The sequence below is a fragment of the Oncorhynchus nerka genome, linkage group LG13 (genome assembly GCF_034236695.1).
Source record: "Oncorhynchus nerka isolate Pitt River linkage group LG13, Oner_Uvic_2.0, whole genome shotgun sequence".
Lineage (NCBI taxonomy): Eukaryota > Metazoa > Chordata > Actinopteri > Salmoniformes > Salmonidae > Oncorhynchus > Oncorhynchus nerka.
Genome location: NC_088408.1, coordinates 5854966 through 5879044, shown reverse-complemented (window position 1 = coordinate 5879044; position 24079 = coordinate 5854966). Strand labels below are relative to the sequence as shown.

The window sequence follows — 24079 nt, the reverse complement described above, 5'->3', positions numbered from 1 at the left end:
TCTTTCTGCCTGTCTCTCTAGTTCATGTCTTCCTGCCTGCCTCTCCAGTTCATTCTGCTAGTTCATGTCTTTCTGCCTGTCTCTCCAGTTCATTCTGCTAGTTCATGTCTTTCTGCCTGTCTCTCTAGTTCATGTCTTTCTGCCTGTCTCTCCAGTTCATTCTGCTAGTTCATGTCTTCCTGCCTGTCTCTCTAGTTCATGTCTTTCTGCCTGTCTCTCCAGTTCATGTCTTTCTGCCTGTCTCTCCAGTTCATTCTGCTAGTTCATGTCTTTCTGCCTGTCTCTCCAGTTCATTCTGCTAGTTCATGTCTTCCTGCCTGTCTCTCTAGTTCATGTCTTTCTGCCTGTCTCTCCAGTTCATTCTGCTAGTTCATGTCTTCCTGCCTGTCTCTCTAGTTCATGTCTTTCTGCCTGTCTCTCCAGTTCATTCTGCTAGTTCATGTCTTCCTGCCTGTCTCTCTAGTTCATGTCTTTCTGCCTGTCTCTCCAGTTCATTCTGCTAGTTCATGTCTTCCTGCCTGTCTCTCTAGTTCATGTCTTTCTGCCTGTCTCTCCAGTTCATTATGCTAGTTCATGTCTTCCTGCCTGTCTCTCTAGTTCATGTCTTTCTGCCTGTCTCTCCAGTTCATTCTGCTAGTTCATGTCTTCCTGCCTGTCTCTCTAGTTCATTCTGCTAGTTCATGTCTTTCTGCCTGTCTCTCCAGTTCATTCTGCTAGTTCATGTCTTCCTGCCTGTCGCTCTAGTTCATTCTGCTAGTTCATGTCTTTCTGCCTGTCTCTCCAGTTCATTCTGCTAGTTCATGTCTTTCTGCCTGTCTCTCTAGTTCATGTCTTCCTGCCTGTCTCTCTAGTTCATGTCTTTCTGCCTGTCTCTCCAGTTCATTCTGCTAGTTCGTGTCTTCCTGCCTGTCTCTCCAGTTCATTCTGCTAGTTCATGTCTTCCTGCCTGTCTCTCTAGTTCATTCTGCTAGTTCATGTCTTTCTGCCTGTCTCTCTAGTTTGTGTCTTTCTGCCTGTCTCTCCAGTTCATTCTGCTAGTTCATGTCTTTCTGCCTGTCTCTCCAGTTCATTCTGCTAGTTCATGTCTTCCTGCCTGTCTCTCTAGTTCATGTCTTCCTGCCTGTCTCTCTAGTTCATGTCTTCCTGCCTGTCTCTCTAGTTCATGTCTTTCTGCCTGTCTCTCCAGTTCATTCTGCTAGTTCGTGTCTTCCTGCCTGTCTCTCTAGTTCATTCTGCTAGTTCATGTCTTTCTGCCTGTCTCTCCAGTTCATTCTGCTAGTTCATGTCTTCCTGCCTGTCTCTCTAGTTCATGTCTTTCTGCCTGTCTCTCCAGTTCATTCTGCTAGTTCATGTCTTCCTGCATGCCTCTCCAGTTCATTCTGCTAGTTCATGTCTTTCTGCCTGTCTCTCTAGTTCATGTCTTTCTGCCTGTCTCTCTAGTTCATGTCTTCCTGCCTGCCTCTCCAGTTCATTCTGCTAGTTCATGTCTTTCTGCCTGTCTCTCCAGTTCATTCTGCTAGTTCATGTCTTTCTGCCTGTCTCTCTAGTTCATGTCTTTCTGCCTGTCTCTCCAGTTCATTCTGCTAGTTCATGTCTTCCTGCCTGTCTCTCTAGTTCATGTCTTTCTGCCTGTCTCTCCAGTTCATTCTGCTAGTTCATGTCTTCCTGCCTGTCTCTCTAGTTCATGTCTTTCTGCCTGTCTCTCCAGTTCATTCTGCTAGTTCATGTCTTCCTGCCTGTCTCTCTAGTTCATGTCTTTCTGCCTGTCTCTCCAGTTCATTCTGCTAGTTCATGTCTTCCTGCCTGTCTCTCTAGTTCATGTCATTCTGCCTGTCTCTCCAGTTCATTATGCTAGTTCATGTCTTCCTGCCTGTCTCTCTAGTTCATGTCTTTCTGCCTGTCTCTCCAGTTCATTCTGCTAGTTCATGTCTTCCAGCCTGTCTCTCCAGTTCATTCTGCTAGTTCATGTCTTCCTGCCTGTCGCTCTAGTTCATTCTGCTAGTTCATGTCTTTCTGCCTGTCTCTCCAGTTCATTCTGCTAGTTCATGTCTTTCTGCCTCTCTCTCTAGTTCATGTCTTCCTGCCTGTCTCTCTAGTTCATGTCTTTCTGCCTGTCTCTCCTGTTCATTCTGCTAGTTCATGTCTTTCTGCCTCTCTCTCTAGTTCATGTCTTCCTGCCTGTCTCTCTAGTTCATGTCTTTCTGCCTGTCTCTCCAGTTCATTCTGCTAGTTCATGTCTTCCTGCCTGTCTCTCCAGTTCATTCTGCTAGTTCATGTCTTCCTGCCTGTCTCTCTAGTTCATTCTGCTAGTTCATGTCTTTCTGCCTGTCTCTCCAGTTCATTCTGCTAGTTCATGTCTTTCTGCCTGTCTCTCTAGTTCATGTCTTTCTGCCTGTCTCTCCAGTTCATTCTGCTAGTTAATGTCTTCCTGCCTGTCTCTCTAGTTCATGTCTTTCTGCCTGTCTCTCCAGTTCATTCTGCTAGTTCATGTCTTCCTGCCTGTCTCTCTAGTTCATGTCTTTCTGCCTGTCTCTCCAGTTCATTCTGCTAGTTCATGTCTTCCTGCCTGTCTCTCTAGTTCATGTCTTTCTGCCTGTCTCTCCAGTTCATTCTGCTAGTTCATGTCTTCCTGCCTGTCTCTCTAGTTCATGTCATTCTGCCTGTCTCTCCAGTTCATTATGCTAGTTCATGTCTTCCTGCCTGTCTCTCTAGTTCATGTCTTTCTGCCTGTCTCTCCAGTTCATTCTGCTAGTTCATGTCTTCCAGCCTGTCTCTCCAGTTCATTCTGCTAGTTCATGTCTTTCTGCCTCTCTCTCTAGTTCATGTCTTCCTGCCTGTCTCTCTAGTTCATGTCTTTCTGCCTGTCTCTCCTGTTCATTCTGCTAGTTCATGTCTTTCTGCCTCTCTCTCTAGTTCATGTCTTCCTGCCTGTCTCTCTAGTTCATGTCTTTCTGCCTGTCTCTCCAGTTCATTCTGCTAGTTCATGTCTTCCTGCCTGTCTCTCCAGTTCATTCTGCTAGTTCATGTCTTCCTGCCTGTCTCTCTAGTTCATTCTGCTAGTTCATGTTTTTCTGCCTGTCTCTCTAGTTTGTGTCTTTCTGCCTGTCTCTCCATTTCATTCTGCTAGTTCATGTCTTTCTGCCTGTCTCTCCAGTTCATTCTGCTAGTTCATGTCTTCCTGCCTGTCTCTCTAGTTCATGTCTTCCTGCCTGTCTCTCTAGTTCATGTCTTTCTGCCTGTCTCTCCAGTTCATTCTGCTAGTTCGTGTCTTCCTGCCTGTCTCTCTAGTTCATTCTGCTAGTTCATGTCTTCCTGCCTGTCTCTCTAGTTCATGTCTTTCTGCCTGTCTCTCCAGTTCATTCTGCTAGTTCATGTCTTCCTGCCTGTCTCTCTAGTTCATGTCTTTCTGCCTGTCTCTCCAGTTCATTCTGCTAGTTCATGTCTTCCTGCCTGTCTCTCTAGTTCATGTCTTTCTGCCTGTCTCTCCAGTTCATTCTGCTAGTTCATGTCTTCCTGCCTGTCTCTCTAGTTCATGTCTTTCTGCCTGTCTCTCCAGTTCATTATGCTAGTTCATGTCTTCCTGCCTGTCTCTCTAGTTCATGTCTTTCTGCCTGTCTCTCCAGTTCATTCTGCTAGTTCATGTCTTCCTGCCTGTCTCTCCAGTTCATTCTGCTAGTTCATGTCTTCCTGCCTGTCGCTCTAGTTCATTCTGCTAGTTCATGTCTTTCTGCCTGTCTCTCCAGTTCATTCTGCTAGTTCATGTCTTTCTGCCTCTCTCTCTAGTTCATGTCTTCCTGCCTGTCTCTCTAGTTCATGTCTTTCTGCCTGTCTCTCCAGTTCATTCTGCTAGTTCATGTCTTCCTGCCTGTCTCTCTAGTTCATGTCTTCCTGCCTGTCTCTCTAGTTCATGTCTTTCTGCCTGTCTCTCCAGTTCATTCTGCTAGTTCATGTCTTCCTGCCTGTCTCTCCAGTTCATTCTGCTAGTTCATGTCTTCCTGCCTGTCTCTCTAGTTCATTCTGCTAGTTCATGTTTTTCTGCCTGTCTCTCTAGTTTGTGTCTTTCTGCCTGTCTCTCCAGTTCATTCTGCTAGTTCATGTCTTTCTGCCTGTCTCTCCAGTTCATTCTGTTAGTTCATGTCTTCCTGCCTGTCTCTCTAGTTCATGTCTTTCTGCCTGTCTCTCCAGTTCATTCTGCTAGTTCGTGTCTTCCTGCCTGTCTCTCTAGTTCATTCTGCTAGTTCATGTCTTCCTGCCTGTCTCTCTAGTTCATTCTGCTAGTTCATGTCTTTCTGCCTGTCTCTCTAGTTTGTGTATTTCTGCCTGTCTCTCCAGTTCATTCTGCTAGTTCATGTCTTTCTGCCTGTCTCTCCAGTTCATTCTGCTAGTTCATGTCTTCCTGCCTGTCTCTCTAGTTCATGTCTTCCTGCCTGTCTCTCTAGTTCATGTCTTTCTGCCTGTCTCTCCAGTTCATTCTGCTAGTTCGTGTCTTCCTGCATGTCTCTCCAGTTCATTCTGCTAGTTCATGTCTTTCTGCCTGTCTCTCCAGTTCATTCTGCTAGTTCATGTCTTTCTGCCTCTCTCTCTAGTTCATGTCTTCCTGCCTGTCTCTCTAGTTCATGTCTTTCTGCCTGTCTCTCCAGTTCATTCTGCTAGTTCATGTCTTCCTGCCTGTCTCTCTAGTTCATGTCTTCCTGCCTGTCTCTCTAGTTCATGTCTTTCTGCCTGTCTCTCCAGTTCATTCTGCTAGTTCGTGTCTTCCTGCCTGTCTCTCTAGTTCATTCTGCTAGTTCATGTCTTCCTGCCTGTCTCTCTAGTTCATTCTGCTAGTTCATGTCTTTCTGCCTGTCTCTCTAGTTTGTGTCTTTCTGCCTGTCTCTCCAGTTCATTCTGCTAGTTCATGTCTTTCTGCCTGTCTCTCCAGTTCATTCTGCTAGTTCATGTCTTCCTGCCTGTCTCTCTAGTTCATGTCTTCCTGCCTGTCTCTCTAGTTCATGTCTTTCTGCCTGTCTCTCCAGTTCATTCTGCTAGTTCGTGTCTTCCTGCATGTCTCTCCAGTTCATTCTGCTAGTTCATGTCTTTCTGCCTGTCTCTCCAGTTCATTCTGCTAGTTCATGTCTTTCTGCCTGTCTCTCCAGTTCATTCTGCTAGTTCATGTCTTTCTGCCTGTCTCTCCAGTTCATTCTGCTAGTTCATGTCTTTCTGCCTGTCTCTCCAGTTCATTCTGCTAGTTCATGTCTTTCTGCCTGTCTCTCCAGTTCATTCTGCTAGTTCATGTCTTTCTGCCTGTCTCTCCAGTTCATTCTGCTAGTTCATGTCTTTCTGCCTGTCTCTCCAGTTCATTCTGCTAGTTCATGTCTTTCTACCTGTCTCTCTAGTTCATGTCTTCCTGCCTGTCTCTCTAGTTCATGTCTTTCTGCCTGTCTCTCCAGTTCATTCTGCTAGTTCATGTCTTTCTGCCTGTCTCTCTAGTTCATGTCTTTCTGCCTGTCTCTCCAGTTCATTCTGCTAGTTCATGTCTTCCTGCCTGTCTCTCCAGTTCATTCTGCTAGTTCATGTCTTCCTGCCTGTCTCTCCAGTTCATTCTGCTAGTTCATGTCTTCCTGCCTGTCGCTCTAGTTCATTCTGCTAGTTCATGTCTTTCTGCCTGTCTCTCCAGTTCATTCTGCTAGTTCATGTCTTTCTGCCTCTCTCTAGTTCATGTCTTCCTGCCTGTCTCTCTAGTTCATGTCTTTCTGCCTGTCTCTCCAGTTCATTCTGCTAGTTCATGTCTTTCTGCCTCTCTCTCTAGTTCATGTTTTTCTGCCTGTCTCTCTAGTTTGTGTCTTTCTGCCTGTCTCTCCAGTTCATTCTGCTAGTTCATGTCTTTCTGCCTGTCTCTCCAGTTCATTCTGCTAGTTCATGTCTTCCTGCCTGTCTCTCTAGTTCATGTCTTCCTGCCTGTCTCTCTAGTTCATGTCTTTCTGCCTGTCTCTCCAGTTCATTCTGCTAGTTCGTGTCTTCCTGCCTGTCTCTCTAGTTCATTCTGCTAGTTCATGTCTTCCTGCCTGTCTCTCTAGTTCATGTCTTTCTGCCTGTCTCTCCAGTTCATTCTGCTAGTTCATGTCTTCCTGCCTGTCTCTCTAGTTCATGTCTTTCTGCCTGTCTCTCCAGTTCATTCTGCTAGTTCATGTCTTCCTGCCTGTCTCTCTAGTTCATGTCTTTCTGCCTGTCTCTCCAGTTCATTCTGCTAGTTCATGTCTTCCTGCCTGTCTCTCTAGTTCATGTCTTCCTGCCTGTCTCTCTAGTTCATGTCTTTCTGCCTGTCTCTCCAGTTCATTCTGCTAGTTCGTGTCTTCCTGCCTGTCTCTCTAGTTCATTCTGCTAGTTCATGTCTTCCTGCCTGTCTCTCTAGTTCATTCTGCTAGTTCATGTCTTTCTGCCTGTCTCTCTAGTTTGTGTCTTTCTGCCTGTCTCTCCAGTTCATTCTGCTAGTTCATGTCTTTCTGCCTGTCTCTCCAGTTCATTCTGCTAGTTCATGTCTTCCTGCCTGTCTCTCTAGTTCATGTCTTCCTGCCTGTCTCTCTAGTTCATGTCTTTCTGCCTGTCTCTCCAGTTCATTCTGCTAGTTCGTGTCTTCCTGCATGTCTCTCCAGTTCATTCTGCTAGTTCATGTCTTTCTGCCTGTCTCTCCAGTTCATTCTGCTAGTTCATGTCTTTCTGCCTGTCTCTCCAGTTCATTCTGCTAGTTCATGTCTTCCTGCCTGTCTCTCTAGTTCATGTCTTCCTGCCTGTCTCTCTAGTTCATGTCTTTCTGCCTGTCTCTCCAGTTCATTCTGCTAGTTCGTGTCTTCCTGCCTGTCTCTCTAGTTCATTCTGCTAGTTCATGTCTTTCTGCCTGTCTCTCCAGTTCATTCTGCTAGTTCATGTCTTTCTGCCTGTCTCTCTAGTTTGTGTCTTTCTGCCTGTCTCTCCAGTTCATTCTGCTAGTTCATGTCTTTCTGCCTGTCTCTCCAGTTCATTCTGCTAGTTCATGTCTTCCTGCCTGTCTCTCTAGTTCATGTCTTCCTGCCTGTCTCTCTAGTTCATGTCTTTCTGCCTGTCTCTCCAGTTCATTCTGCTAGTTCGTGTCTTCCTGCATGTCTCTCCAGTTCATTCTGCTAGTTCATGTCTTTCTGCCTGTCTCTCCAGTTCATTCTGCTAGTTCATGTCTTTCTGCCTGTCTCTCCAGTTCATTCTGCTAGTTCATGTCTTCCTGCCTGTCTCTCTAGTTCATGTCTTCCTGCCTGTCTCTAGTTCATGTCTTTCTGCCTGTCTCTCCAGTTCATTCTGCTAGTTCGTGTCTTCCTGCCTGTCTCTCTAGTTCATTCTGCTAGTTCATGTCTTTCTGCCTGTCTCTCCAGTTCATTCTGCTAGTTCATGTCTTTCTGCCTGTCTCTCTAGTTTGTGTCTTTCTGCCTGTCTCTCCAGTTCATTCTGCTAGTTCATGTCTTTCTGCCTGTCTCTCCAGTTCATTCTGCTAGTTCATGTCTTCCTGCCTGTCTCTCTAGTTCATGTCTTCCTGCCTGTCTCTCTAGTTCATGTCTTTCTGCCTGTCTCTCCAGTTCATTCTGCTAGTTCGTGTCTTCCTGCATGTCTCTCCAGTTCATTCTGCTAGTTCATGTCTTTCTGCCTGTCTCTCCAGTTCATTCTGCTAGTTCATGTCTTTCTGCCTGTCTCTCCAGTTCATTCTGCTAGTTCATGTCTTTCTGCCTGTCTCTCCAGTTCATTCTGCTAGTTCATGTCTTTCTGCCTGTCTCTCCAGTTCATTCTGCTAGTTCATGTCTTTCTGCCTGTCTCTCCAGTTCATTCTGCTAGTTCATGTCTTTCTGCCTGTCTCTCCAGTTCATTCTGCTAGTTCATGTCTTTCTGCCTGTCTCTCCAGTTCATTCTGCTAGTTCATGTCTTTCTACCTGTCTCTCTAGTTCATGTCTTCCTGCCTGTCTCTCTAGTTCATGTCTTTCTGCCTGTCTCTCCAGTTCATTCTGCTAGTTCATGTCTTTCTGCCTGTCTCTCTAGTTCATGTCTTTCTGCCTGTCTCTCCAGTTCATTCTGCTAGTTCATGTCTTCCTGCCTGTCTCTCCAGTTCATTCTGCTAGTTCATGTCTTCCTGCCTGTCTCTCCAGTTCATTCTGCTAGTTCATGTCTTCCTGCCTGTCGCTCTAGTTCATTCTGCTAGTTCATGTCTTTCTGCCTGTCTCTCCAGTTCATTCTGCTAGTTCATGTCTTTCTGCCTCTCTCTCTAGTTCATGTCTTCCTGCCTGTCTCTCTAGTTCATGTCTTTCTGCCTGTCTCTCCAGTTCATTCTGCTAGTTCATGTCTTTCTGCCTCTCTCTCTAGTTCATGTTTTTCTGCCTGTCTCTCTAGTTTGTGTCTTTCTGCCTGTCTCTCCAGTTCATTCTGCTAGTTCATGTCTTCCTGCCTGTCGCTCTAGTTCATTCTGCTAGTTCATGTCTTTCTGCCTGTCTCTCCAGTTCATTCTGCTAGTTCATGTCTTTCTGCCTCTCTCTCTAGTTCATGTCTTCCTGCCTGTCTCTCTAGTTCATGTCTTTCTGCCTGTCTCTCCAGTTCATTCTGCTAGTTCATGTCTTTCTGCCTCTCTCTCTAGTTCATGTTTTTCTGCCTGTCTCTCTAGTTTGTGTCTTTCTGCCTGTCTCTCCAGTTCATTCTGCTAGTTCATGTCTTTCTGCCTGTCTCTCCAGTTCATTCTGCTAGTTCATGTCTTCCTGCCTGTCTCTCTAGTTCATGTCTTCCTGCCTGTCTCTCTAGTTCATGTCTTTCTGCCTGTCTCTCCAGTTCATTCTGCTAGTTCGTGTCTTCCTGCCTGTCTCTCTAGTTCATTCTGCTAGTTCATGTCTTCCTGCCTGTCTCTCTAGTTCATGTCTTTCTGCCTGTCTCTCCAGTTCATTCTGCTAGTTCATGTCTTCCTGCCTGTCTCTCTAGTTCATGTCTTTCTGCCTGTCTCTCCAGTTCATTCTGCTAGTTCATGTCTTCCTGCCTGTCTCTCTAGTTCATGTCTTTCTGCCTGTCTCTCCAGTTCATTCTGCTAGTTCATGTCTTCCTGCCTGTCTCTCTAGTTCATGTCTTCCTGCCTGTCTCTCTAGTTCATGTCTTTCTGCCTGTCTCTCCAGTTCATTCTGCTAGTTCGTGTCTTCCTGCCTGTCTCTCTAGTTCATTCTGCTAGTTCGTGTCTTCCTGCCTGTCTCTCTAGTTCATTCTGCTAGTTCATGTCTTTCTGCCTGTCTCTCTAGTTTGTGTCTTTCTGCCTGTCTCTCCAGTTCATTCTGCTAGTTCATGTCTTTCTGCCTGTCTCTCCAGTTCATTCTGCTAGTTCATGTCTTCCTGCCTGTCTCTCTAGTTCATGTCTTTCTGCCTGTCTCTCCAGTTCATTCTGCTAGTTCGTGTCTTCCTGCATGTCTCTCCAGTTCATTCTGCTAGTTCATGTCTTTCTGCCTGTCTCTCCAGTTCATTCTGCTAGTTCATGTCTTTCTGCCTGTCTCTCCAGTTCATTCTGCTAGTTCATGTCTTTCTGCCTGTCTCTCCAGTTCATTCTGCTAGTTCATGTCTTTCTGCCTGTCTCTCCAGTTCATTCTGCTAGTTCATGTCTTTCTACCTGTCTCTCTAGTTCATGTCTTCCTGCCTGTCTCTCTAGTTCATGTCTTTCTGCCTGTCTCTCCAGTTCATTCTGCTAGTTCATGTCTTTCTGCCTGTCTCTCTAGTTCATGTCTTTCTGCCTGTCTCTCCAGTTCATTCTGCTAGTTCATGTCTTCCTGCCTGTCTCTCCAGTTCATTCTGCTAGTTCATGTCTTCCTGCCTGTCTCTCCAGTTCATTCTGCTAGTTCATGTCTTCCTGCCTGTCGCTCTAGTTCATTCTGCTAGTTCATGTCTTTCTGCCTGTCTCTCCAGTTCATTCTGCTAGTTCATGTCTTTCTGCCTCTCTCTAGTTCATGTCTTCCTGCCTGTCTCTCTAGTTCATGTCTTTCTGCCTGTCTCTCCAGTTCATTCTGCTAGTTCATGTCTTTCTGCTCTCTCTCTAGTTCATGTTTTTCTGCCTGTCTCTCTAGTTTGTGTCTTTCTGCCTGTCTCTCCAGTTCATTCTGCTAGTTCATGTCTTTCTGCCTGTCTCTCCAGTTCATTCTGCTAGTTCATGTCTTCCTGCCTGTCTCTCTAGTTCATGTCTTCCTGCCTGTCTCTCTAGTTCATGTCTTTCTGCCTGTCTCTCCAGTTCATTCTGCTAGTTCGTGTCTTCCTGCCTGTCTCTCTAGTTCATTCTGCTAGTTCATGTCTTCCTGCCTGTCTCTCTAGTTCATGTCTTTCTGCCTGTCTCTCCAGTTCATTCTGCTAGTTCATGTCTTCCTGCCTGTCTCTCTAGTTCATGTCTTTCTGCCTGTCTCTCCAGTTCATTCTGCTAGTTCATGTCTTCCTGCCTGTCTCTCTAGTTCATGTCTTTCTGCCTGTCTCTCCAGTTCATTCTGCTAGTTCATGTCTTTCTGCCTGTCTCTAGTTCATGTCTTTCTGCCTGTCTCTCCAGTTCATTCTGCTAGTTCATGTCTTTCTACCTGTCTCTCTAGTTCATGTCTTCCTGCCTGTCTCTCTAGTTCATGTCTTTCTGCCTGTCTCTCCAGTTCATTCTGCTAGTTCATGTCTTTCTGCCTGTCTCTCTAGTTCATTCTGCTAGTTCATGTCTTTCTGCCTGTCTCTCTAGTTCATGTCTTTCTGCCTGTCTCTCTAGTTTGTGTCTTTCTGCCTGTCTCTCCAGTTCATTCTGCTAGTTCATGTCTTTCTGCCTGTCTCTCCAGTTCATTCTGCTAGTTCATGTCTTCCTGCCTGTCTCTCTAGTTCATGTCTTCCTGCCTGTCTCTCTAGTTCATGTCTTTCTGCCTGTCTCTCCAGTTCATTCTGCTAGTTCGTGTCTTTCTGCCTGTCTCTCCAGTTCATTCTGCTAGTTCATGTCTTTCTGCCTGTCTCTCTAGTTCATGTCTTTCTGCCTGTCTCTCCAGTTCATTCTGCTAGTTCATGTCTTCCTGCCTGTCTCTCCAGTTCATTCTGCTAGTTCATGTCTTCCTGCCTGTCTCTCCAGTTCATTCTGCTAGTTCATGTCTTCCTGCCTGTCGCTCTAGTTCATTCTGCTAGTTCATGTCTTTCTGCCTGTCTCTCCAGTTCATTCTGCTAGTTCATGTCTTTCTGCCTCTCTCTCTAGTTCATGTCTTCCTGCCTGTCTCTCTAGTTCATGTCTTTCTGCCTGTCTCTCCAGTTCATTCTGCTAGTTCATGTCTTTCTGCCCTCTCTCTAGTTCATGTTTTTCTGCCTGTCTCTCTAGTTTGTGTCTTTCTGCCTGTCTCTCCAGTTCATTCTGCTAGTTCATGTCTTTCTGCCTGTCTCTCCAGTTCATTCTGCTAGTTCATGTCTTCCTGCCTGTCTCTCTAGTTCATGTCTTCCTGCCTGTCTCTCTAGTTCATGTCTTTCTGCCTGTCTCTCCAGTTCATTCTGCTAGTTCGTGTCTTCCTGCCTGTCTCTCTAGTTCATTCTGCTAGTTCATGTCTTCCTGCCTGTCTCTCTAGTTCATGTCTTTCTGCCTGTCTCTCCAGTTCATTCTGCTAGTTCATGTCTTCCTGCCTGTCTCTCTAGTTCATGTCTTTCTGCCTGTCTCTCCAGTTCATTCTGCTAGTTCATGTCTTCCTGCCTGTCTCTCTAGTTCATGTCTTTCTGCCTGTCTCTCCAGTTCATTCTGCTAGTTCATGTCTTTCTGCCTGTCTCTAGTTCATGTCTTTCTGCCTGTCTCTCCAGTTCATTCTGCTAGTTCATGTCTTTCTACCTGTCTCTCTAGTTCATGTCTTCCTGCCTGTCTCTCTAGTTCATGTCTTTCTGCCTGTCTCTCCAGTTCATTCTGCTAGTTCATGTCTTTCTGCCTGTCTCTCTAGTTCATTCTGCTAGTTCATGTCTTTCTGCCTGTCTCTCTAGTTCATGTCTTTCTGCCTGTCTCTCTAGTTTGTGTCTTTCTGCCTGTCTCTCCAGTTCATTCTGCTAGTTCATGTCTTTCTGCCTGTCTCTCCAGTTCATTCTGCTAGTTCATGTCTTCCTGCCTGTCTCTCTAGTTCATGTCTTCCTGCCTGTCTCTCTAGTTCATGTCTTTCTGCCTGTCTCTCCAGTTCATTCTGCTAGTTCGTGTCTTTCTGCCTGTCTCTCCAGTTCATTCTGCTAGTTCATGTCTTTCTGCCTGTCTCTCCAGTTCATTCTGCTAGTTCATGTCTTTCTGCCTGTCTCTCCAGTTCATTCTGCTAGTTCATGTCTTTCTGCCTGTCTCTCCAGTTCATTCTGCTAGTTCATGTCTTTCTACCTGTCTCTCTAGTTCATGTCTTCCTGCCTGTCTCTCTAGTTCATGTCTTTCTGCCTGTCTCCTCAGTTCATTCTGCTAGTTCATGTCTTTCTGCCTGTCTCTCTAGTTCATGTCTTTCTGCCTGTCTCTCCAGTTCATTCTGCTAGTTCATGTCTTCCTGCCTGTCTCTCTAGTTCATGTCTTTCTGCCTGTCTCTCCAGTTCATTCTGCTAGTTCATGTCTTCCTGCCTGTCTCTCCAGTTCATTCTGCTAGTTCATGTCTTTCTGCCTGTCTCTCTAGTTCATGTCTTTCTCCCTGTCTCTCCAGTTCATTCTGCTAGTTCATGTCTTTCTGCCTGTCTCTCTAGTTCATGTCTTTCTGCCTGTCTCTCTAGTTCGTGTCTTTCTGCCCCTCTCTCCAGTTCATTCTGCTAGTTCATGTCTTTCTGCCTGTCTCTCCAGTTCATTCTGCTAGTTCATGTCTTCCTGCCTGTCTCTCTAGTTCATTCTGCTAGTTCATGTCTTTCTGCCTGTCTCTCCAGTTCATTCTGCTAGTTCATGTCTTCCTGCCTGTCTCTCTAGTTCATGTCTTTCTGCCTGTCTCTCCAGTTCATTCTGCTAGTTCATGTCTTCCTGCCTGTCTCTCTAGTTCATGTCTTTCTGCCTGTCTCTCTAGTTCATGTCTTTCTGCCTGTCTCTCCAGTTCATTCTGCTAGTTCATGTCTTTCTGCCTGTCTCTACTTCATGTCTTTCTGCCTGTCTCTCCAGTTCATTCTGCTAGTTCATGTCTTTCTGCCTGTCTCTCCAGTTCATTCTGCTAGTTCATGTCTTTCTGCCTGTCTCTCTAGTTCATTCTGCTAGTTCATGTCTTTCTGCCTGTCTCTCTAGTTCATGTCTTCCTGCCTGTCTCTCCAGTTCATGTCTTCCTGCCTGTCTCTCCAGTTCATTCTGCTAGTTTGTGTCTTCCTGCCTGTTTCTGCTAGTTCATTCTGCTAGTTCATGTCTTTCTGCCTGTCTCTCTAGTTCATGTCTTCCTGCCTGTCTCTCCAGTTCATTCTGCTAGTTCATGTCTTTCTGCCTGTCTCTCCAGTTCATTCTGCTAGTTCATGTCTTCCTGCCTGTCTCTCTAGTTCATGTCTTTCTGCCTGTCTCTCCAGTTCATTCTGCTAGTTCATGTCTTCCTGCCTGTCTCTCTAGTTCATGTATTTCTGTCTGTTTCTCCAGTTCATTCTGCTAGTTCATGTCTTCCTGCCTGTCTCTCTAGTTCATGTATTTCTGTCTGTTTCTCCAGTTCATTAGGCTAAGATGTCTGCCTGTTTCTCCAGTTCATTAGGCTAAGATTTCTGTCTGTTTCTCCAGTTCATTAGGCTAAGATTTCTGCCTGTTTCTCCAGTTCATTAGGCTAAGATTTCTGCCTGTTTCTCCAGTTCATTAGGCTAAGATTTCTGCCTGTTTCTCCAGTTCATTAGGCTAAGATGTCTGCCTGTTTCTCCAGTTCATTAGGCTAATATTTCTGCCTGTTTCTCCAGTTCATTAGGCTAAGATGTCTGCCTGTTTCTCCAGTTCATTAGGCTAATATTTCTGCCTGTTTCTCCAGTTCATTAGGCTAAGATGTCTGCCTGTTTCTCCAGTTCATTAGGCTCGGTCAGACGCTGAAATACTTCGGCTACATCAAGTTTGACCCGTGCGTGACAGACTTCCCGGAGAAGGGCTGTCACGTGATCGTCTCCGCTGGCAACAACGAACTCAACTTCCAGGTCAAGCTGCCCAACGAACAGATGAAGGAGGGGAGCTTCAAGGTCACGCGCATGAGGTGCTGGAGGGTCACTTCGTCTGTACGTAACCCTCCCCCAAATTACGTTACTCTACTCTCTATTTTAAGTGTCCTCTGAATGCTGAATTTGGAGTAGAGGGATGTTGTTCTCTACGGTCAGTTTTACAGGGGAGGGGAACCAATTTCATCATTCGTTTTGGAATCCATCCAAATTATGACCGAATTGGTGTTAGCGTGACCTCTCACTTCCCCCTTTCCCCTCCCTCTCACTTCCCCCTTTCCCCTCCCTCTCATTAAAACCAGTGTGGGTCTCCCATTTGTCCCCCCCCCTGTAGTGTGCCACACACATGCTTCTATTCCTCTCCTCTGGGTAAACTGACCACTTACACACAACCCCACAGAGCCCCTTTATCACCCAGCCAGACAGCTGTATGCTCATTCTAAGGCGTATGGTACAGGAAGCAGGAAGGGACATGTACAGTGCCAATGTAGGATGAAAGACAGGTCATTGCCTGACTACAGTTTAACTGTCTTCACAGCTCTATAAAGCACCTCTATAAACTCTATAAAGCACATCTCTAACCTCTATAAAGCACATCTCTAACCTCTATAAAGACCTCTATAACCTCTATAAAGCAGCTCTATAACCTCTATAAAGCATCTCTATAACCTCTATATAGCAGCTCTATAACCTCTATATAGCAGCTCTATAACCTCTATAAAGCAGCTCTATAACCTCTATAAAGCAGCTCTATAACCTCTATAAAGCAGCTCTATAAAGCAGCTCTATAACCTCTATAAAGCAGCTCTATAAAGCAGCTCTATAACCTCTATAAAGCAGCTCTATAACCTCTATAAAGCAGCTCTATAAAGCAGCTCTATAACCTCTATAAAGCAGCTCTATAACCTCTATAAAGACCTCTATAATCTCTCTAATCTCTATAAAGACCTCTATAATCTCTCTAACCTCTATAAAGACCTCTGTAACCTCTATAAAGAACCTCTATAATCTCTCTAACCTCTATAATCTCTCTAATCTCTATAAAGACCTCTATAATCTCTCTAACCTCTATAAAGACCTCTGTAACCTCTATAAAGACCTATATAATCTCTCTAACCTCTATAAAGACCTCTGTAACCTCTATAAAGACCTCTGTAACCTCTATAAAGACCTCTATAATCTCTGTAACCTCTATAAAGACCTCTCTAACCTCTATAAAGACCTCTGTAACCTCTATAAAGACCCTATATAATCTCTCTAACCTCTATAAAGACCTCTGTAACCTCTATAAAGACCTCTATAATCTCTCTAACCTCTATAAAGACCTATATAATCTCTCTAACCTCTATAAAGACCTCTGTAACCTCTATAAAGACCTCTATAATCTCTCTAACCTCTATAATCTCTCTAACCTCTATAAATACCTCTGTAACCTCTATAAAGACCTCTATATCTCTCTAACCTCTATAAAGACCTCCCTAAGGTTCCAAACTGCTCATCGTTAGATCCATGGGTTTCCATGGCCGAACAGCCGCACACAAGCTTAACATCTTGAAGTGGTGTAAATAGTGATGGAGTGATGAATCACGCTTTTCACCATCTGGCAGTCCGACGGACAAATCTGGGTTTGGCGGATGCCAGGAGAACGCTACCTGGCCCAATGCATAGTGCCAACTGTAAAGTTTGGTGGAGGAGGAATAATGGTCTGGGGCTGTTTTTCATTGGTTTGGGCCCCTTAGTTCCAGTGAAGGGAAATCTTAATGCTACAGCATACAATGACATTCTAGATGATTTCTGTGCTTCCAACTTTGTGGCAACAGTTTTGGAAGGCCCTTTCCTGTTTCAGCATGACAATGTCCCCTATGCACAAAGCGAGGTCCATACAGAAGTAGTTTGTTGAGATCGGTGTGGAAGAACTTGACTGGCCTGCTCAGAGCCCTGACCTCAACCCCATCGAACACCTTTGGGATGAATTGGAACGCCTACTACGAGCCAGGCCTAATCGTCCAACAACAGTGCCCGGCCTCACTAATGCTCTTGTGGCTGAATGGCATCCAGTTGGTAACAGGGAACATGGTTTAGTTCTGCCCCCCCCCCCCCCCCCCCCACTACATGGACCAGTAGTTAATGGTTCTACTAAACTCCCCCTCAGGGATCCTAGTCATATTTAATGAGTGTTCCTCTCCAATCAAACTATTTCCAAACATCCTAATGCATCAGCTGTACATTACTAGGAGAAGCATCTGAAAAACACATCTCAACTTAGAATAGAATCTCTTGTTCCATCTCATTACCCAGGGGGCTTGGGGATGAAGTGGAAACAGACCGTTTTTCCAGAAGGAGACTCCTATAAACAGTAGGGCTAGTGAGCTAGCACTATGATGACGAGACGGTGTATATCTGTCCCAAACGACCCACTGCAGAGCCCTTAAGTAAAGACTGTACACTAATGGGAGACGAGTCCCGAGTCCTAATGGAGACGAGTCCCGAGTCCTATGGGAGACGAGTCCCGAGTCCTATGGGAGACGAGTCCCGAGTCCTATGGAGTCCTATGGGAGACGAGTCCCGAGTCCTATGGGAGACGAGTCCTATGGAGTCCCGAGTCCTATGGGAGACGAGTCCCGAGTCCTAATGGAGACGAGTCCTATGGGAGACGAGTCCTATGGGAGACGAGTCCCGAGTCCTATGTAGTAGTGCACTTTTGACCCGAGTCCTATGTAGTAGTGCACTACTTTTGACCCTCTGTCCTTTAGCTAACATTACATTCTCTGTAGTGTAGGCATTCATTAGCTGCACAGACTGCTTGAGTTGGGATGGTGACGATGACGATGATGATGGTGGTGTCCAACCATAGTGACCCTGTCTCCTTTCCCAACCGCAGCAGGTCCCGGTAGTGAACGGCTCATCCTCCCCAACCCCGGGCCCCTGCTCCTCAGCCAAGTGTGAGGTGAAGTTGGAGCTGGCCTTCGAGTATCTGATGAGCAAAGATCGTCTCCAGTGGGTCACCATCACCAGCCCACAGGTCAGAGGTTAGGGTTTAGAGGTCAGGTCAATATGGAGTCACCCAAGAAGTAGGAGTTTGACCTCTGCTGCTATTGATTGAAATATCTAGAGTTGGTGTGTGTGTGTGTGTGTGTGTGTGTGTGTGTGTGTTTTCAGGCAATCATGATGAGCATCTGTCTTCAGTCGATGGTTGATGAGCTGATGGTGAAGAAGTCCGGAGGAAGCATCAAGAAGGTGCGTGTTTGGTCTTTGGTGATGGGACAGATCCACCTTAAGTTAACTCGTCTGCCATGTTCTGACTTCCTGTATTCATTATGTCTTGTTCAGATGCTAAGGAAACGTCACAATGGCCCCCTGCATCGGTCTGAAAGTCAGCAAACTGTGAAATCCCCCCCTCTACTGGTGAGAACAGGGACTGCACAGGTCTATGATATATGCCACTGATTACCGTACACCCCCGGAGAGAACACGTTTCGACGTTTTTTGAATGGAAAGATCTTCTACTTGATGTTTCACCTTATTTGTGACCTTCCTCTCCCCTGCAGGACTCTCCTGACCCAAACCGAGACCAGATTGTCAAACTCTCAGTGAGTAATGTTTCTGCTTTGATCTCCCAAATGTCAAGTCCACAGAATTACATAGAGAATCACAATTAACAGTAAATCATTTGATCTCTATGGTTGAGTCTCTGTTTTAGGTGGCTGGGGGTCGATATGGAAATGTGTAAGTGACTGTTGCTCTAACACGATGTCTCTGTTTCTCTCTCTCTCTCTCTCAGACTAAGCTGAGCTCTGTGTCTCTCAGAGGGATCAGCGCCTCCAACTCAGCGAATGACATCAGCGGCAACGATTTCCATGGCAACTATGCCTTCGAGGGGATCGGGGATGATGACCTGTAATATTCACCCCTTCACCACACCTCCACCCGTCGAACGCTGAGCCGAGCGGATTGTCTGATTCTGTAAGATTGTAGCCCTTCCTGGGAGTCTGCTGCCTGCCTTAAGATCAGTCTTGTCGTGTCAGCTTCACAAAGACTGCCATCTATCTTATGTGTTTCAGGTACAGGATGACTGACTACCCACTGCCCTCCTGTTTTACAATCCTATCCCCCCGTATTCAACTTAATAAAATATCAAGAACAAATAGAATTAAAATTACAGTCTGCAGTCTAATCCACGGGGGTCATGCTGTGAAACACTCAATTGACGTTGAAATGACTAAAACCAAGTGGAAGCTGTGTATCAGTGATAATGGGCCTACGTCTATAGTCTCTTCACTCTGTCCAGCTTGATAAGTCATCTATAGTCTATTCACTCTGTCCAGCTAGCTAACAGTCATCTATAGTGTCTTCACTCTGTCCAGCTAGCTAACAGTCATCTATAGTGTCTTCACTCTGTCCAGCTAGCTAACAGTCATCTATAGTCTCTTCACTCTGTCCAGCTAGCTGACAGTCATCTATAGTGTCTTCACTCTGTCCAGATAGATAACAGTCATCTATAGTCTCTTCACTCTGTCCAGATAGATAACAGTCATCTATAGTCTCTTCACTCTGTCCAGCTAGCTGACAGTCATCTATAGTCTCTTCACTCTGTCCAGCTAGCTAACAGTCATCTATAGTGTCTTCACTCTGTCCAGCTAGCTAACAGTCATTTATAGTCTCTTCTCTCTGTCCAGCTAGCTGACAGTCATCTATAGTCTCTTCACTCTGTCCAGCTAGCTGACAATCATCTATAGTCTCTTCACTCTGTCCAGATAGCTGACAGTCATCTATAGTCTCTTCACTCTGTCCAGCTAGCTGACAGTCATCTATAGTCTCTTCACTCTGTCCAGCTAGCTAACAGTCATCTATAGTCTCTTCACTCTGTCCAGCTAGCTAACAGTCATCTATAGTCTCTTCACTCTGTCCAGCTAGCTGACAGTCATAGAAATGAATGCTGGACAGGGATCATAGTAAATTCCAGAAATCCATGCTTGTAACATCAGTAGCTACAGTAGACTATGCTTCAGAGGGAGGGGCAGGTAGCCTACAAACACACTGGCAAAGATGTTCAGCTGGCAGGCACAGACAGACACTGGAATTACTTCCTGAGTGATAAAGTGAGGGCTTTGCATTGGTGCTTTGTTGCGTTTTTTTTGTTTTTGTGGGAATGAAAAATACCCAGAATGTAAAAGAGCGTTATTAACCAGTTCCCATGCTTTTAGAAGAACGGTTCTGTTCTGGAACAGTATTGATCACTTCCATTCTCGGTTCTGGTTCTGTTCCTCAGAAAATGTAGTTATTTTTCTGTTCTGTTCCCTGAACCAGTTCCAACCCCTGGTCTTCATATATGACTTTCTACCATAGAGCGTCCTGACATTCCTTCATTCTACCATAGAGCGTCCTGACATTCCTTCATTCTACCATAGAGCGTCCTGACATTCCTTCATTCTACCATAGTCCTGACATTCCTTCATTCTACCATAGAGAGTCCTGACATTCCTTCATTCTACCATAGTTCTGACATTCCTTCATTCTACCATAGAGCGTCCTGATATACCTTCATTCTACCACAGAGCGTCCTGACATTCCTTCATTCTACCATAGAGAGTCCTGACATTCCTTCATTCTACCATAGAGAGTCCTGACATTCCTTCATTCTACCATAGAGCGTCCTGACATCCCTTCATTCTACCATAGAGTCCTGACATTCCTTGATTCTACCATAGTCCTGACATTCCTTCATTCTACCATAGAGCGTCCTGACATTCCTTCATTCTACCATAGTGTCCTGACATTCCTTCATTCTACCATAGAGCGTCCTGACATTCCTTCATTCTACCATAGAGAGTCCTGACATTCCTTCATTCTACCATAGAGCGTCCTGACATTCCTTCATTCTACCATAGAGCGTCCTGACATTCCTTCATTCTACCATAGAGCGTCCTGACATTCCTTCATTCTACCATAGAGCGTCCTGACATTCCTTGATTCTACCATAGTCCTGACATTCCTTCATTCTACCATAGAGCGTCCTGACATTCCTTCATTCTACCATAGTGTCCTGACATTCCTTCATTCTACCATAGAGCGTCCTGACATTCCTTCATTCTACCATAGAGAGTCCTGACATTCCTTCATTCTACCATAGTCCTGACATTCCTTCATTCTACCATAGAGCGTCCTGACATTCCTTCATTCTACCATAGAGCGTCCTGACATTCCTTCATTCTACCATAGAGTGTCCTGACATTCCTTCATTCTACCATAGAGAGTCCTGACATTCCTTCATTCTACCATAGAGCGTCCTGACATTCCTTCATTCTAAAAGGGGCCTTGTGTCTTTGTCTTCATCCGTGTCTTTTCTTTTAGCCTGTAATTCTGTCACATCAGAAAGCCAAGGTACGTTGTCAATTCCAGCTCTTGAAATGGGTTACTTATCTGTGGAATGTAAGTGTTAATGTTGCCAAAATGTTTTTCCCAATAACTTCCTTTGTAGGGTGTTATTGATCTTCCCCACTTCATAACAGTGCTGTTTTAATGATGATTAGTATGAGTTTTAATGTGAATCTCCAAGTACAGGTTTCAGACTTGTTAATATTACCAGAAAGATGATTGGAACATTTCCACTTCTGGTCCTGTGGTCCACTGTGGGTTTGCCATAGGTCGAAACGCAAAACCCACCAACCAAGTGTCAGCCTTAGGTAATGCGACCTCACCAGCTAGAATCTTGCAGGAGGAGATGTGGTTTGATTTGGTCGGCTAAACTGCTTGCACTTCCTGAACCCAGAATTTTGCACAGTATTACAGATGGAGATGGATATTTATTAAGTAATGTGGAGCATGAAAAACAATGGTCTGCTTCCTTAAATGCCACCCTATGTCCTATATAGTGCACTACTTTAAACCAGGGCATTATATAACCCTATTCCCTATATAGTGCAGTACATAGGGAATAGGGTGCCATGGAATATTTCCAAAGGGTTCTGAAAATCCATAATTTCTTGTTCTCCCCCCCCTACCCTCCTCCTCACCAATTCGTTTTGTGGTTCTTCATAAATGCCAAAATGATAGTTTACTAAAGCATTTTGCACAACAAACTTCTTTTTTTCTTTAAAGCCATGGTATAAAGTGACTTATAGATAGATGTACATGTAAAGTGAAATATTCTGAACATTGTAGTAACATCTGAATAGTCAATAGTTTGTCATCAAAAACAGATCAAATGTAATCAATTGTTTACAGAATGTTTTATTTTAATTTTTTAGTTGTAATGAAAAGTGTATTAAAATACCATGTCTGATTTTGATTATTGATTTGTGTTAGTTTAGCAAACAAAAGTTTTTGGGGGTTTGTGTAACATTTTTCTTGAATAAACAATGAGGCAATCATCTCAAGAGGTGCTTAATTGACATATTTAAAATCTGTGATCTCATGTCCAAGGACACAGACTAAAGTCTGTGTGGAAAAATTCATTTACACCATTTTGTTCAATTGGATTCCACCGGTGTTTATTCAAAACATTCCCATTTTTGTTAGCATCAATGTAACCTGGATTCCAGGCTTTTTCCTCCTTGATGAACAATACTTAGTCTCGTATTACCATATATTGAATACTAATAAAAGTTGACACGGAGAAAGTTATAGGAGGATCGCCTTGGGGTCCAAGAGCCGCTTGTGTTGTCTTGCCTACGGTCATTGTAGTAGCCTGGGTACCAGTCTGTCTTAGTTATTAGCCTTCCACTCTCAATCACACAGAATAAAATGAATGGCATGCTAGCTAAACAGACTAGTACCCAGGCTATGGAAATTGAGCCAAACGGCACAAACAGATCTGGGACCAGGCTATGAGGAGGAAGCAGAATGTTATCTCAACTAGCTGTTCTGATCAAATGTAGCGCCATGACAAGTCAAGGAAATGCAAACCCATAGACTGTTGGATGGATGTTTTCTGCAGAGAATGTTGTTTGCATCAGCCAAAATGGCACCCTACAGTATTCCCTATGTAGTGCACTACTTTTTATTAGGACCCAATGGCACCCCAATGTAGTGCACTACTTTAGACCCCTGTGGGAAATAGGGTATCATGATGATTCTGTTTTGGTTTTTCCCATCACCATATTATACTGTTAAATGGATTTAAATAAAAGTTTAGGTGCCAAATTATACCAACAACCTTGAGTCTGTATTTGTATTAGCCTTGGATGAACAACAGAATGTAACATTCATTCTACTGGTGTAAACTAGTGAAGGGCCTGCGTGTCAGATGAGGGAGAAGTCTCCTTACTTCAAATTGAAGGATTTCTGATGTGCTGCATATCAAACCTAAAGTGATCCGTGTCTCAATTATCTACATTATCATTCCATTTACTGTCGATTCCCTTCAGTTGGTATAGACTACATTATCATTCCATTTACTGTTAGTTCCCTTCAGTTGGTATAGACTACATTATCATTCCATTTACTGTTAGTTCCCTTCAGTTGGTATAGTCTACATTATCATTCCATTTACTGTCGGTTCCCTTCAGTTGGTATAGTCTACATTATCATTCCATTTACTGTCGGTTCCCTTCAGTTGGTATAGTCTACATTATCATTCCATTTACTGTCGGTTCCCTTCAGTTGGTATAGACTACATTATCATTCCATTTACTGTCAGTTCCCTTCAGTTGGTATAGCCTACATTATCATTCCATTTACTGTCGGTTCCCTTCAGTTGGTATAGTCTACATTATCATTCCATTTACTGTCGGTTCCCTTCAGTTGGTATAGACTACATTATCATTCCATTTACTGTCAGTTCCCTTCAGTTGGTATAGCCTACATTATCATTCCATTTACTGTCAGTTCCCTTCAGTTGGTATAGCCTACATTATCATTCCATTTACTGTCGGTTCCCTTCAGTTGGTATAGCCTACATTATCATTCCATTTACTGTCGGTTCCCTTCAGTTGGCATATTCTACATTATCATTCCATTTACTGTTAGTTCCCTTCAGTTGGTATATTCTACATTATCATTCCATTTACTGTCGGTTCCCTTCAGTTGGTATAGTCTACATTATCATTACATTTACTGTTAGTTCCCTTCAGTTGGTATAGACTACATTATCATTACATTTACTGTTAGTTCCCTTCAGTTGGTATATTCTACATTATCACAACATTTATTTACTTCCTCTAAACACTGTCACAGCCATGTGGTTACTTATTATGATGATGAACCAGAATGCAGACCAAGCCATAAACGATTGAACCGGACTCATGGCGCCATACTTGGCTGTGTCGTCACACAGTTCCATGGTTCGTGCAGGCTATAGACGAGGGTTATAACCTGGCTATAGACGAGGGTTATAACCTGGCTATAGACGAGGGTTATAACCTATACTCGGCTGTGTCGTCACACCGTTCCATGGTCCGTGCAGGCTATAGACGAGGGTTATAACCAGGCTATAGACGAGGGTTATAACCAGGCTATAGACGAGGGTTATAACCAGGCTATAGACGAGGGTTATAACCAGGCTATAGACGAGGGTTATAACCAGGCTATAGACGAGGGTTATAACCTATAACCGGGACTATAGACGAGGGTTATAACCTATACTCTGCTGTGTCTTCACACAGTTCCATGGTTCGTGCAGGCTATAGACGAGGGTTATAACCTGGCTATAGACGAGGGTTATAACCTATACTCGGCTGTGTGGTCACACAGTTCCATGGTTCGTGCAGGCTATAGACGAGGGTTATAACCTATACACGGCTGTGTCGTCACACCGTTCCATGGTTCGTGCAGGCTATAGACAAGGGTTATAACCTATACTCGGCTCACACAGTTGGCTATAGACGAGGGTTATAACCAGGCTATAGACGAGGGTTATAACCTATACTCGGCTGTGTCGTCACACCGTTCCATGGTTCATGCAGGCTATAGACAAGGGTTATAACCTATACTCGGCTGGCTATAGACGAGGGTTATAAGCTGGCTATAGACGAGG

The 24079-nt window shown here is 44.6% G+C and overlaps 1 protein-coding gene across 3 annotated transcripts in view; it reads left to right on the top strand.

Moving 5' to 3' along the window:
• The window catches only part of snx17 (sorting nexin 17), a 103108-nt gene extending 80857 nt beyond the window's left edge, over positions 1-22251 (top strand). For 2 of the 3 annotated variants that reach the window (XM_065026143.1, XM_065026144.1), the window contains exons 11-16: positions 13963-14166; positions 16988-17128; positions 17266-17343; positions 17437-17511; positions 17655-17696; positions 17888-22251. In XM_065026143.1, the coding sequence (XP_064882215.1) occupies positions 13963-14166; positions 16988-17128; positions 17266-17343; positions 17437-17511; positions 17655-17696; positions 17888-18007 (660 nt within the window). In that variant the 3' untranslated portion in view covers positions 18008-22251. The remainder of the gene's footprint in view (positions 1-13962; positions 14167-16987; positions 17129-17265; positions 17344-17436; positions 17512-17654; positions 17697-17887) is intronic. The other variant, XR_010465519.1, reaches the window with a different exon arrangement.
• The last annotated feature ends 1828 nt before the right edge of the window (positions 22252-24079 follow it).